At 39.1% G+C, this 12,096-nt stretch overlaps 1 protein-coding gene across 2 annotated transcripts in view; it reads left to right on the forward strand.

Moving 5' to 3' along the window:
* The window catches only part of pign (phosphatidylinositol glycan anchor biosynthesis, class N), a 116,365-nt gene that overhangs the window by 5,506 nt on the left and 98,763 nt on the right, over positions 1-12,096 (forward strand). For both annotated transcript variants that reach the window (XR_009646901.1, XM_060849792.1), the window contains exons 3-6: positions 1,938-2,059; positions 5,054-5,152; positions 7,370-7,476; positions 8,530-8,654. Coding sequence is in view for 1 of the 2 variants with exons in the window: in XM_060849792.1 (XP_060705775.1) it covers positions 1,938-2,059; positions 5,054-5,152; positions 7,370-7,476; positions 8,530-8,654 (453 nt within the window). In the remaining variant the exon portion in view is untranslated. The remainder of the gene's footprint in view (positions 1-1,937; positions 2,060-5,053; positions 5,153-7,369; positions 7,477-8,529; positions 8,655-12,096) is intronic.

Below are 12,096 nucleotides of genomic sequence, written 5' to 3' on the forward strand. Positions count from 1 at the left end.
GGCTTCCTCCTATATGAAAAATACTGTTAAACTTGAAAGGGTTAGAAAAGATTTACAAGGATATTGTCAGGGTTAGAAGGATTGAGCTAAAGGGAGAGGCTGAATAGCCTAGAGCTATTTTTCCTGGAGCGTCAGAGGCTGAGGGGGTGACCATATAAACATTTATAATCATGAGGTGCATGAATAGGGTGAATAGTCAAGGGCTTTTCCCCAGGCTAGGGGAGTCCAAAACCAGAGGGCATTGGTTTAAGGTGAGAGGGGAAAGATTTAACAGGAACCTCAGGCAATGTTTTCATGCAGAGGGTGATGCATGTATGGAATGATCTGCCAGAGGGAAACTCTGACATTTAAAAGGCATGTGGATGGGTGTATGAATAGGAAGGGTTTCGAGGGATATGGACCAAATGCTGGTAAATGGGACTAGACTAATTTAGGATATCTAGTTGGCATAGACAAATTGGACTGAGTGGTCTGTTTCCATTCTGTACATTTCTATGACTCCAAATGTTCTTTGAAAAGTTTTTCAAATACTTTACCTTCTAATTTTAGATCATTTCCAGCAAGTGTCCTTCCATGAATACAGTTTTCATCACTTGTGCCAATTTGGTTTTATTTCCATTAATTGCAGAAAGCTTGAAATATTTTAAATATCTTGTTCATTTTTTAAAACATTTTCACCAAAAGATTAGTTTGAGTGCAAGAAGTATTATTTTGTGGTAATTTGGCAGTACTGTTGCTCCTTATCTGATGATGGTACATGCATTTTGGCTTCAAATGAAGTCTATCGAACACTTCTTTTGATTAGATACTCGAGAGTAGCATATTGTTCAGATTTACACATTAATAATATCCGGTTGGATGATCTAAGGATGAATTCCATATTTTCAGAAAAGGGGAGAATCTCTATGACTCTAAAAGTAGTGACTTTTAAGGTGAACATAATCAATTCACCTTAATTGAATTGAGTTTGTCTTTTTATAGATGTATAAATGCAGTTTTTTTTTAGATGAATTGAACAACAAGGTACAATCAACAATATAGACATGATCTGGCCAGTGTCTGAATGCACATTGCAGATTATTCAGTAAATTCCAGTTTTACTGCTGCAGTTCCAACTTCATGCAGTGAAATGGACCATTCTATCGAAATATAAATATCGCAAACAGAAACAAAAAAAAGTTTAGTGATTGAATAATATACTTGGGTTTAAATGAGGCACTATTTGGTACAAAGAAACACTCATCTTTTTGGTTGCCTGTGAAGATGTGAAACAGATTTACTTTACTATAGAAATAGCATGGGATTATCCACAACTTGAAACTTCTTGTCAAAAGTACTGTTGCTTTGTCAGAAAATACTTAGTTTACGGGGGCAAAGGGCTCACATACAGCTCACAAAATGGCCATTTTGGTGGTGAATTTTGAAAAATTAATTTGGTCCTCTTGACTTAATTTAAGCTCAGAGTGGAAAAGTGTGGCGCTGGAAAAGCACAACCGGTCATGCAGCATCCGAGGAGAATCAACGTTTCGTACATAATGCTCAAAGCATTAATTCTCCTGCTCCTCGGATGCTGCCTGACCAGCTGTGTACCACACTCTTTGACTCTGATCTCCAGCATCAGCAGCCCTCATGTTCTCCCAGTTAATTTAAGCTCATCCCAGCAACTAGATCAGGAATCAGATGAAGGGAGTCAGTATACGTGTGTCTATGTCTGTGTAGAATGGGAGTACAGCTGGCATTGGTCACTTTGGCTTTGCAGGTAGGGGAAGGTGAGGGATATAATGAGGGTTTACAGTAATGAATAACAGATTAGTATTGTGCTCATTGCTATGTTCACTTGACTGTAGGAACACACAGACCAAAAACAGACGTTCTGCATGTTTGGAATAACTTCCTCCTTGTATGCTCAATTTTGTAACTTGTGTATGTGTTTACAGGAATGTGGTTGAGCACCATGGAAGCTGGGGTGTGTCTCACACACGGGTTCCAACTGAATCCAGACCTGGTCATGTGGCTTTGATTGCAGGGTTTTATGAAGATGTCAGTGCTGTTGCTAAAGGTGTGCAGTATTTAATGAATTTATATACCTTTACTTGGCTTGCTCATTGTTCTTTTTAACTGTTCCACAAAGTCCAAAGCAATCTAATTAAACATCCCTTCTAAAGGTGTACTAGAAAGAAAACTAATAAATGTAAACAAACAGTAACTCCATCCCCATGGAGTCATTTGCTAACTGTATTTATTAATAATGTGGAATTATTTGTGACTCCTTTAGCTGGTTAATATACTTTACAGCGATGCATGTTAATATTAGTTGTCCCATGGAATGCAATCTAACTTGTAAAATGTATCATTAACCAGAAGTTTTACCCTTGCTATGATACAGCTTTGCTTTACATCCATTTAAGAGCTTCAGTATTATAAAATCAGATATGTCACCTATTATATTAACATAGCATACTCCAGCATCGCAATAGAGGATTGCATGTCTGTGTCTTTATAAGCTTCAATTTGATCCTGAGTCTACTCTGTCCGAGTCCCTTGAATTCCTAACTTTGTGGCAATTTTGCTGAGTCACGACAGAAATATTTGAGGTTTTGCAACATTCAGTTTCAAAACCTAAGTGTGCAAATGCTTGCTTTTCCAGAGATGTGTGCAACTGTGGAAGTTATTGCTTTTTAAAAAATATGACAGTACAACACATCAGATAAATGATGTCAGTTTCTGTTGGAAAAGGTGAGTACTTCACCACTTGACTTCCCCAAAGCCTGTCCACCATCTAACAAGACACAAGCCAGAATTATGATGAAATACTCCCCAATTGCTTGGATGGGTGCAGCTCCAACAACATTCACAATCACGCAGGACAAATCAGTCCGCTTGATTGGCACCACATCCACAAAATCCATTCCTTCCATCACTGACATTCAGCAGCAGTGTGTGCCAGCTACAACATGGACTGCAGAAATTCACCAACGATTCTTAGATAGAGTCATCCAAACCCATAACCACTTCCCTCTGGAAAGACAAGGGCAGCAGATACATAGGAATACCATCACCTGCAGGTTCCCCTTCAATCCATTGATCATCCCGATTTGGAAATATATCACCGTTCCTTCACTGCTGTTGGGTTAAAATCCTGGAATTCTTAAGGACATTGTGGCTCAGCCTTAAGCACAAAGACTGCAGCACTTTAAGAGGATAGCTCACCACCACATTCTCAGAGGTAACTGGAGGTCTCATGAGTGAATAAAACAATAAAAATTAGCCATGCAGAATGCATATTGTTGCAAAAATCCTCAGCAGCTTATCTGTGGAGTGTGCAATCTTTAAGACACATGTTTAAAAAAAGATGAGGGGCAAATTTTTTATATCAAGGGTTGTTTGTGTGTGGAATGAACTTCCTGAGGAAATGGTGGATGTGGATATAATTACAATGTTTAAAAGACATTTGGAAAGTACATCAATAGGAAAGATTTGGAGGGATATGGGCCAGGAGCAGAGAGGTGGGTTTAATTCAGTTTGCAATTATGATCGGTATGGACTGCTTGGACGGAAGGGTCTGCTTCCATGCTGTATGACTATATGGCTGGATGAGCAAGGAACTTCACTCACTACGGGGACACTTCAGTAGCACAGCAATGTACAAGTCACAATGTTTTGACCAGTAGCAGTTAGAAAATCATGAATAGTTCATGTCTGAATTCCTGTGTGCACTACCAGTGAACGAGGCTCCTTGTTAGTGATATGGACATATGAACTTTCCTTATAACCAAGGAAACAAAAAAACTCAGGGTGTGGACCTATAAGTGCTGCCATCCTTGCAGTGGGGCTACACGAGGGAGGGGGTTCCAGGATTCTGATGCCACAGTTAAGGAACAGCAGTCAAGTTCTGGAAGTTGAAGGTGGTGGTGTTTCCTTTCATCTGCTTTCTCCTGTAGTTGGTAGCGGTTGAAGGTTTGAAAGGTGCTGCCGAAAGAACCTTGATGAATTGCTACAATGCATCTTGTAGATGTCACACATTGACGGCACATGTACTGACGAAAGCTGTGTAATTTGAACATGATAGGTGGGGTACTATCCAGGGGCTGCTTTGTCATGATAGTATCACCTTTCTTAAATGTTGTTAGAGTTGTAGCCATCCAGGCAAGTGGAATGTAATTCATTATGCTGCTGTCTTGTTCCTTGTAGATGGTGGATGGGCTTTAAAGCTCAGAGGGTGAGTTACTCACTGCTAAATTCCCAGTCTGTTCCTATTGTCACAGTATTTATGTAGTTAGTCAATGGTAACTCATTAAGATGTTGATAACAGGATTGAATGATGGTAAAAATATTGAATATCATGGAGATATAGTAAAGATTTTTTTTTCAGAGATGATTATTACCTCATGCTTCTTTTTTCAAACACAAATGTTACATGCCATTCAGCAGTCCAACCTCAGAAAGGTTCTCCAGGTCTTATAGACACCAGCTGTTTGAGTATCTGGAGTTGTGAGTGATACAGGATACTGCATTCATCTGCAAACATTTCCATTCCCCTCCTTAGAGGGGTTTGACAGGGTAGATGTGGGGTGGTTATCTTCCTTTGTGAGAGAGTCAAGGACCAGAGTCAGAGGTCACCCATTTAAGACAAAATTGAAGGAATTTTTTCTTTGAGGTTGGTCAGTCTGTGGAAATGTTTACTGCAGGGGGTTGTAAAGGCTGCGTCATTAACTATATTCACATTTGAGAAAGGCAGTTTTTCATCTGTAAAGGAATCGAGGGTTATGAGGAAAACACATCAAATCAAAAATTGAGGATTATCACATCAGCCATACATTCATTGAATCGCAGACATACTTGTTCGGTTCAATGGCCTATTTTCTGCTCCTTCATCATGTGATGTTATGTTGAAGGGAAGATAATTGTAAAAGTATTTGAAGGCATGGTTGGACTTAGGCACCACCCAGCAAGCTCTTGTTGTAATGTGAGAAGTTGGCAGAATTTCAGAAGTTGGTGTAATTTATTAATTAAGTAGATACAATTACTTGCTTTTATTCTTATAATTTTGCAGGTTGGAAAGAAAACCCAGTGGAATTTGATTCTGTTTTTAATGAAAGCAAATACACCTGGTGCTGGGGAAGTCCTGACATTTTGCCAATGTTTGCGAAAGGTAAGGCACACTGGTCTTGCTGCTGCAACATAAGCCGTATCAAAAATAACATTTTTAGAAATACAAGCTTTGGTGAAGAACTAGGGTGTAAGGAATGTCCAGACGCGATTTGAGCCAGGGAGTCGAAAAATTTAGGGAGGTATTACAGAGATTCAGGCTCAAGCATGGCATGGCAACCACTAAAAAGGTCAGTGAAAATAGGAAGTTGCAAGAGGAAGGAAATGGAGCAGCATTGACATCGTGGAGGGTTGCTGGGCTGGAGGAGATTATTCAGGTACGGAGAGGTGAGATCATGGAGAGATTTGAAAATGGGAAGATAGTTTTTTTTAAAAAAAGAAACAAAACTAAGAAAGGGATCAAGTTTCTACTCCTGTGTATTCACTGCAATATACTATAAAAACTCAGCAATTTTAAAAATACTTTTGAATGGTTATAAAATTCAAGAAAACAAGCAAGAGACGTAAATAGACCTCACATGATCCGCATTTATGTGTATACCTTCCTGTTTTGAGGAATGGGGGAGGGGATGGAATTACCATCAAACTGCCTCTGATATTAAGGGTTTTTTTTACTAAAAGTAAATGCTTCAGTATGTCATGGCTCAAGTACTGGATCTGCCATTATGGTGAAGAGATAATAAATATGGATGTAGGTTTGCTAGCTGAGCTGGAATGTTCGTTTTCAGACATTTTGTCACCATACTAAGTAACATCATCAGCTAGCCTCCAGATGAAGCACTGGTGGCATGGCCACTTTCTATTTATGTATTTAGGTTTCCTTGGGTTGGTGTTGTCATTTCCTGCGGTGATATAATTTCCTGTTCTATTTCTCAGGGGGTGGTAAATGGGGTCCAATTCAATGTGTTTGTTGATAGAATTCCGGTTGGAATGCCGCACGAGAATTCCTAGCAGCATGGGTATTCCAACCGGAATTCTATCAACAAACACATGACTTGGATCTCATTTACCATTCCCTGAGGAAAAAGAACAGAAAATAGCATCATCACAGGAAATGACATCACCAACTTAAGGAAACCTAAACACGTAAATTGAAAGTGGGCCAAACCACCAGTGCTTCATCCTGAGGCACACTGATGATGTTACCTAGTATGGTGATGAAACATCTGAAAATGAACCTTCCAACTCCACGAGCAAACCTATATCCAGAACCGCAACCTGAGCTACAAACCTTCTCAAAACTCGCTAAGATAATAAATATTATTGGATATGAGTTTTTGAGGTGTTAGTGAGCAAATGGGTCCATGACTTGAAGCAGTTGTTCATTAAGAGTGCTCTCATTGTCTATCACAGACATTTACACTACACTTCTGCAACATAGAATTCTAAAATGATGCAGCACAGCAGGAAGTCATTTGATTCAATTTGCGTGTGTCAACCTTTGAATGGCTGACTCCTGTTCCAATTTTTTATGACCTGATACATCATCGCACCATGTGAAACTACAGATTTGATGCATATGTATTTCTGGACCAGGTTTTTAAAGTAGAAAGCAACACATCATTTCTGAGAACCTTTTCCCTCAACTTTGCGGAGGGATGTTTGATATGTGTGGTGCCTTATAGGAATTATTTTCTACAGTTATAAAATCTAAGAATGCATATAAGTTGAAATGCAGAAAACAATATATATCCTGCTTTACTAAGGTTCAAAACAACAAGGTTTATTTTTCAGTTAGAGCTTTAATTGAACTACCTGTCAGATTTTTTTGTTAAATGAGTCCATAGTTCTGTGCAGCCTTTCTTATTGAAACATGGAGCAGGTTCCAGGTGTCGAATGGTCTACTCCTGTTCGAATTCACATGTTTGTTTGATCAGGGTGTGCAAACTCCTGTGTTCAAAGTCTCTATTTTCCAGTATTAAGATTAAGATTAGATTACTTACAGTGTGGAAACAGGCCCTTCGGCCCAACAAGTCCACACCGACCTGCCAAAGCGCAACCCACCCATTCCCCTACATTTACCCCTTTACCTAACACTACGGGCAATTTAGCATGGCCAATTCCCCTGACTTCTCTTGTCTGTGCAGATCCAACAACAGTCAAGAAGCTTGATACCGAAGCAGCCTACTTAATTGGCACCACATCCACAAACATTCTCTCCCTCCACCACTGATGCACAGTTGCAGCAATGTGTTCCATGTACAAGATACACATATTAGATCATCCTGGTTTAAGTTATCAAAATGCTTGTATGCTGCAGGTGCCAGCAGTGACCATGTCTTCACACAAATGTATCCAGCTGAGAAGGAGGACTTTGCTGCTCAGGATGCATCGAAGCTGGATACCTGGGTTTTCGATGAAGTAAAGGTATCAGGAATGTGCTTCACCTGTTCGCATGTTTACCAATAGTAATTGGAAAATGCTGACTTTCTTTCAGAAGATACTTGCTGTCCCCATTTTAATTTGATGCTCCTCGAATTCTGACCTCTTGTCTATGCCCAGTTTTCCCAACTCCATCATTAATTGTTAAGCATTAAGCTTTGGAACACTCTCCATAAAGTTCTTCACTTCTCTAGTCATCTTCCTTAATATCTCATCATACAACTTAGTATCAGATTACATTTGTGAAATGCTTTGGGATGGTTGACAACATTCAAGATGCTATACAAATACAAGTTAATGAAAGATGCTGTTGTAGTTATGTTGCTTGTGCTGTAAATTCTTAATTATCAAGAGGTTGAAAGATTATTTGAGATATGCAGGAATGTAGAGTATAAGTTAACAGCAGATCCACTAAAAACTTATTAAATGGCTGAGCATGATCGAATGGCTGAGTGGCCCATTCTTGTTTCTTGGCCGTATGTTCATAAAGACACTTCCATAATTTTCAGTAGCTGTTTAAAATCTGAGCTGAAAATCTCAGATCTGATTTTGAAATACAGATGGAAAAAGTTTTGCAAACAAGAATAATACTGACCTGACTTTAGGGAATGGTAATGCATAACAAGAAATGCCTTTGGCTGTGCTGGAAGTAGATCTCTGGGAATGGAGGTTGGAATGATTGGCATAGTGAGTTAAGACATGATCCTTTCATTTCTGGGGTGTGAGCCAGAAGCTTGTCTGGACAGATAAGATGAAACCTTCCCGGTTACGCACTGTTAGAATCCTGCATGAAATGGATTTGAGATCTTAATTCTTGGCAACACAGTACTGTGCCTGATTTGACAGGACTTGTCAATTATACTTGAGCAGTGTGAATTCGTGAAATTGAATAGTGGAGGGTGTTGTTTAGAAGTTATGAGACATGGAAGGATGAGGCATGATGTGGGACCGTAACAGAAGGAACATTACTGTAGCTGCCTGTGCAAATTGATCTTTGTTTCCCAATGTCCTCATGTCTTTTCTTTTGTTTTCCAACAGGAGTTTTTTGAATTTGCAAAAACAAATGAACTGCTGTCAAAGAAAATGAGACAAGATCAAGTTATTTATTTCCTTCATTTGCTTGGGCTGGACACCAACGGACATGCTCACAGACCAATGTCAAGGTGATTCTCTCTTGTACTTCTTAATTTTTATAACATTTTTCTGCACTTTGAGTTGTACCTTTTTCATCTCCCAAGGTTTGCTGGCTTCACGTTCCCTGGCTGAAAGGCAGAAAGTGTAAAATTACTGTTCAAAACCAATTAACAGACATGTTAAGGACTGCATGCTGGTGAGTTTAAAATCATCAGTTGGAAAACTGCTAGAATCCATTAAAAACTAATATTTGGAAATCTTACCTGATTGATTTAAGGAGGCATTTAGTATGGTTGGAAGGTTGCTAACAAAATGGAGGTGAGGTGTTATGAACATCATAGCACGATAAATAGGGAATGAATTGGGAGTAAAAAGATTGAATTCTTTCCCCTTTTATTCCATATGGAAATGTGAAAGATTTGGGAATGTATTAAAATTTAGTAGCTGATACTGGCTGTGGGGAGAAGGGTGTAAGATCAAGAAGGCAATAGAAAATACTGACAAGGAGCTTTGATAATTTTGGCCGACCTTTAGGAAAGACCTACGTGCCTTGATAAAAGTCTAGTGATCATGATCTAGATGATACCTGGATTTAAGCAGCTGAGCCATGTTTACTGAGTGTTTTAATTAGACTCCATTGACTTCTTTGATCACTCTATTCGGATAAGGTGTTATATCCTTCTGCCTGGTTAGGCGAATTGGTGAAACAACAGGCTGTCCTGAAATGCCAAGCACACTGGCGCAGTCAGCAGTCCAGATCTAAACTGATGAAATACTGCAGTGAAATGTGGCTTCTTCTCTAGAAGTCACTGAGGGCTGACATGATGGAAGCCTTCAGAATCATTAAAGGATTTGATGGCGTAATTGTGAAGATAATGTTACCATTCGGGGGTGAAAACAAAAATGGAGGCCATAATTGTAGTATACCCAATCGAGAATTCAGCAGAAGCTTCTTTACCCAGCAGTGATTAGAATGTGAAACTTACTGTCATAAGTCATTGCAACAAGTAGTATTGCTGTATTGAAAGGAATCTAAATGGACATGAGGAAAGAACAGGTGGAAGGAAATATTGAAAGAGTTAAATGAAGAGAGATGGGAAGAAACTCGTGTGGAATGTAAATTTAGGCATGAAATTTGAGGGCCAAATGGCGTGATGCTATGCTGTAAACACTATGCATTGCTAAATATAAGAATGTCGTGTTCAGTACTGTGCATAGATGGAGGATAATGTATCCTTGTATTCTTTAGTTAAAAGTTAAAAATCACACAACACCAGATTATAATCCAACAGGTTTAATTGGTTGACTTGAGAAATTTCTTTTCAAGTTCAAACCAATTCTGATTTCAAGTAACTTACCTCTGGCAGCTTGGAAAATTCTACAACAAAAAAGCCTCGAAATTCATTTTCCTGATGCTTGCAATTGATCTAAGACTCGGTATGTAGCATTAGTCCGGTCTTGATATAGCATGTCAAAGCTAGAGAAGAAGACTTCAGAAAAAATACCACCAAGAGATCTATGTCATGCAAGTCACCAATGGAAGCTATCAGATCCCATTCTGTGTAAAATTAGATATGATATAAAGTAAAATTTTATGAATTGTGTTTTAATGCCATTTTCATTATTAGGCTTTGAATATCTTTTAATTGCAGAGTGATGAATGTGGTGAGGTTACGCTACATGCCATTATATTTTTGCTGTGATATTTAATGTATTTCATGGGCATATCTTGTCACCAGAAATTAGTGTTCCCCTGGAATGAATAAAACAGTCTGATTTTGGCTCAATGCTCCCGAGTGTGCAAATGTTTTATTCCAAAAATTGGGCACTAAGTGAGGATAAGTCCTGTCTGCCGCTCAAATAGGATCAGTCATGAGCTTATCGCCTTATTGTGGGCAGTTTGTTGTGAAGCAGAGCAGCATTTCAAGCCACTCTGCCAATTCAACATGTCAAATCCAACGTTGTTGGCATCTCTCAACTAGTAGAATACTTCTGTCAAAAAATTTGCTGTTTGTCACGGTTTTCATGTGTTACTACTCAGGTGCATTAGTCAGGGATAAATAGAGCGTAGAGGAATGAGTCTGGGTGGCTTCCTCTTCAGAGGGTCGGTGTGGACTTGTTGGGCCAAAGGGCCTGTTTCCATACTGTATGGAATCTAATCTAATCGAGAAAAAATTACCCTTCTTCCTGTTCTGAAATAAGAACGCCTCTTGAATATAAAAGACCAAGCTACCCATACTTTTTCAAGCAGAGGGTTGTGATTGTTTAGAATGAACTGCCAGAGGAAGTGGTGGAGGCTGGTACAATTACAATATTTAAAAGGTATCTAGATGGGTAAACAAATAGGAAGGGTTTAGAAGGATATGGGCAAAGTCCTGGCAAATGGGGCGAGATTAGGTTTGGATATCTGGTCGGCATGGACGAGTTGGACGAAAGGGTCTGTTTCCGTGCTGCACATCTCTATGACTCTGTCATGACCTTCCTGCCATCATGTGGGATTGTTTGCTGATGATTATGTAATGTTTTGTACCATTCATGGCACAAAAACAATTCACATTAATATGCAATAAGACCTGGACAACTTTCAGGCTTGGGTAGATACGTGATAGGTGATGAGTGTGCCACACAAGTGCCCTGCAATAATCATCCCTGATAAGAGAGAATCAGTGGCATTGCCTTCTGAATTCCTCACTATCAACATTTTGGGAGTCTTCCCTTTAGTTTCTTCTAATATGTTCCTTCTCATTACATTTTAAGAATCTTTTTGATGTTCATGTTCAATCTATATTCTAAACTTCTCACTTTGATTTCATGAGAGATATTTTATAGGGCTGGACTAGTTCTGTGAATAGCTGAAAATGTGTTGCTGGTTAAAGCGCAGCAGGTCAGGCAGCATTCAAGGAACAGGAAATTCGACGTTTCGGACACAAGCCCTTCATCAGGAATGAGGAAAGTGTGTGAATAGTGCTGCGTTGTCAGCATTTACGCAGCCTAAGAACATAAGTATTCAATAATTATCTAAAAGTGAATGATTCTGTGTAGGTGGTCAGCCAAATTTAATCACTTGTTAAGAAGGCTTAGGGGATCCTTAGGCTGATAAAAGAGGCATAGAGTATAAAAGCAAGGAAGTGATGCTGCACTTCTACAAAGCATTGGTCAAATGATATTTGGAATTTTGTGTTCAGAATTGGGCACATTAATTAAGGAAGGATGTTAAAACCCTGGAGACAGTGTAAAGGAGATTGACTAGAATGATAATACCAGGAATGGGGGATTTTAAGTACAAGGAAAGTTTTGAGAAATTGGGCTTATTCTCCTTGAAGCAGAGAAGATTAAGAGGTCACTTTATTGAGGTGTTCAAAATTATGAGCAATTTTGATAGGGTAAAGAAGGATCTTCTGTTCCCACTGTCTGATATGTCAGTAACTAGGGATCACAAATCAAGATTGTCGGCAAAAGAGATAGGCGGGA

The sequence above is a fragment of the Hemiscyllium ocellatum genome, chromosome 34 (genome assembly GCF_020745735.1).
Source record: "Hemiscyllium ocellatum isolate sHemOce1 chromosome 34, sHemOce1.pat.X.cur, whole genome shotgun sequence".
Classification (NCBI taxonomy): Eukaryota; Metazoa; Chordata; class Chondrichthyes; order Orectolobiformes; family Hemiscylliidae; genus Hemiscyllium; species Hemiscyllium ocellatum.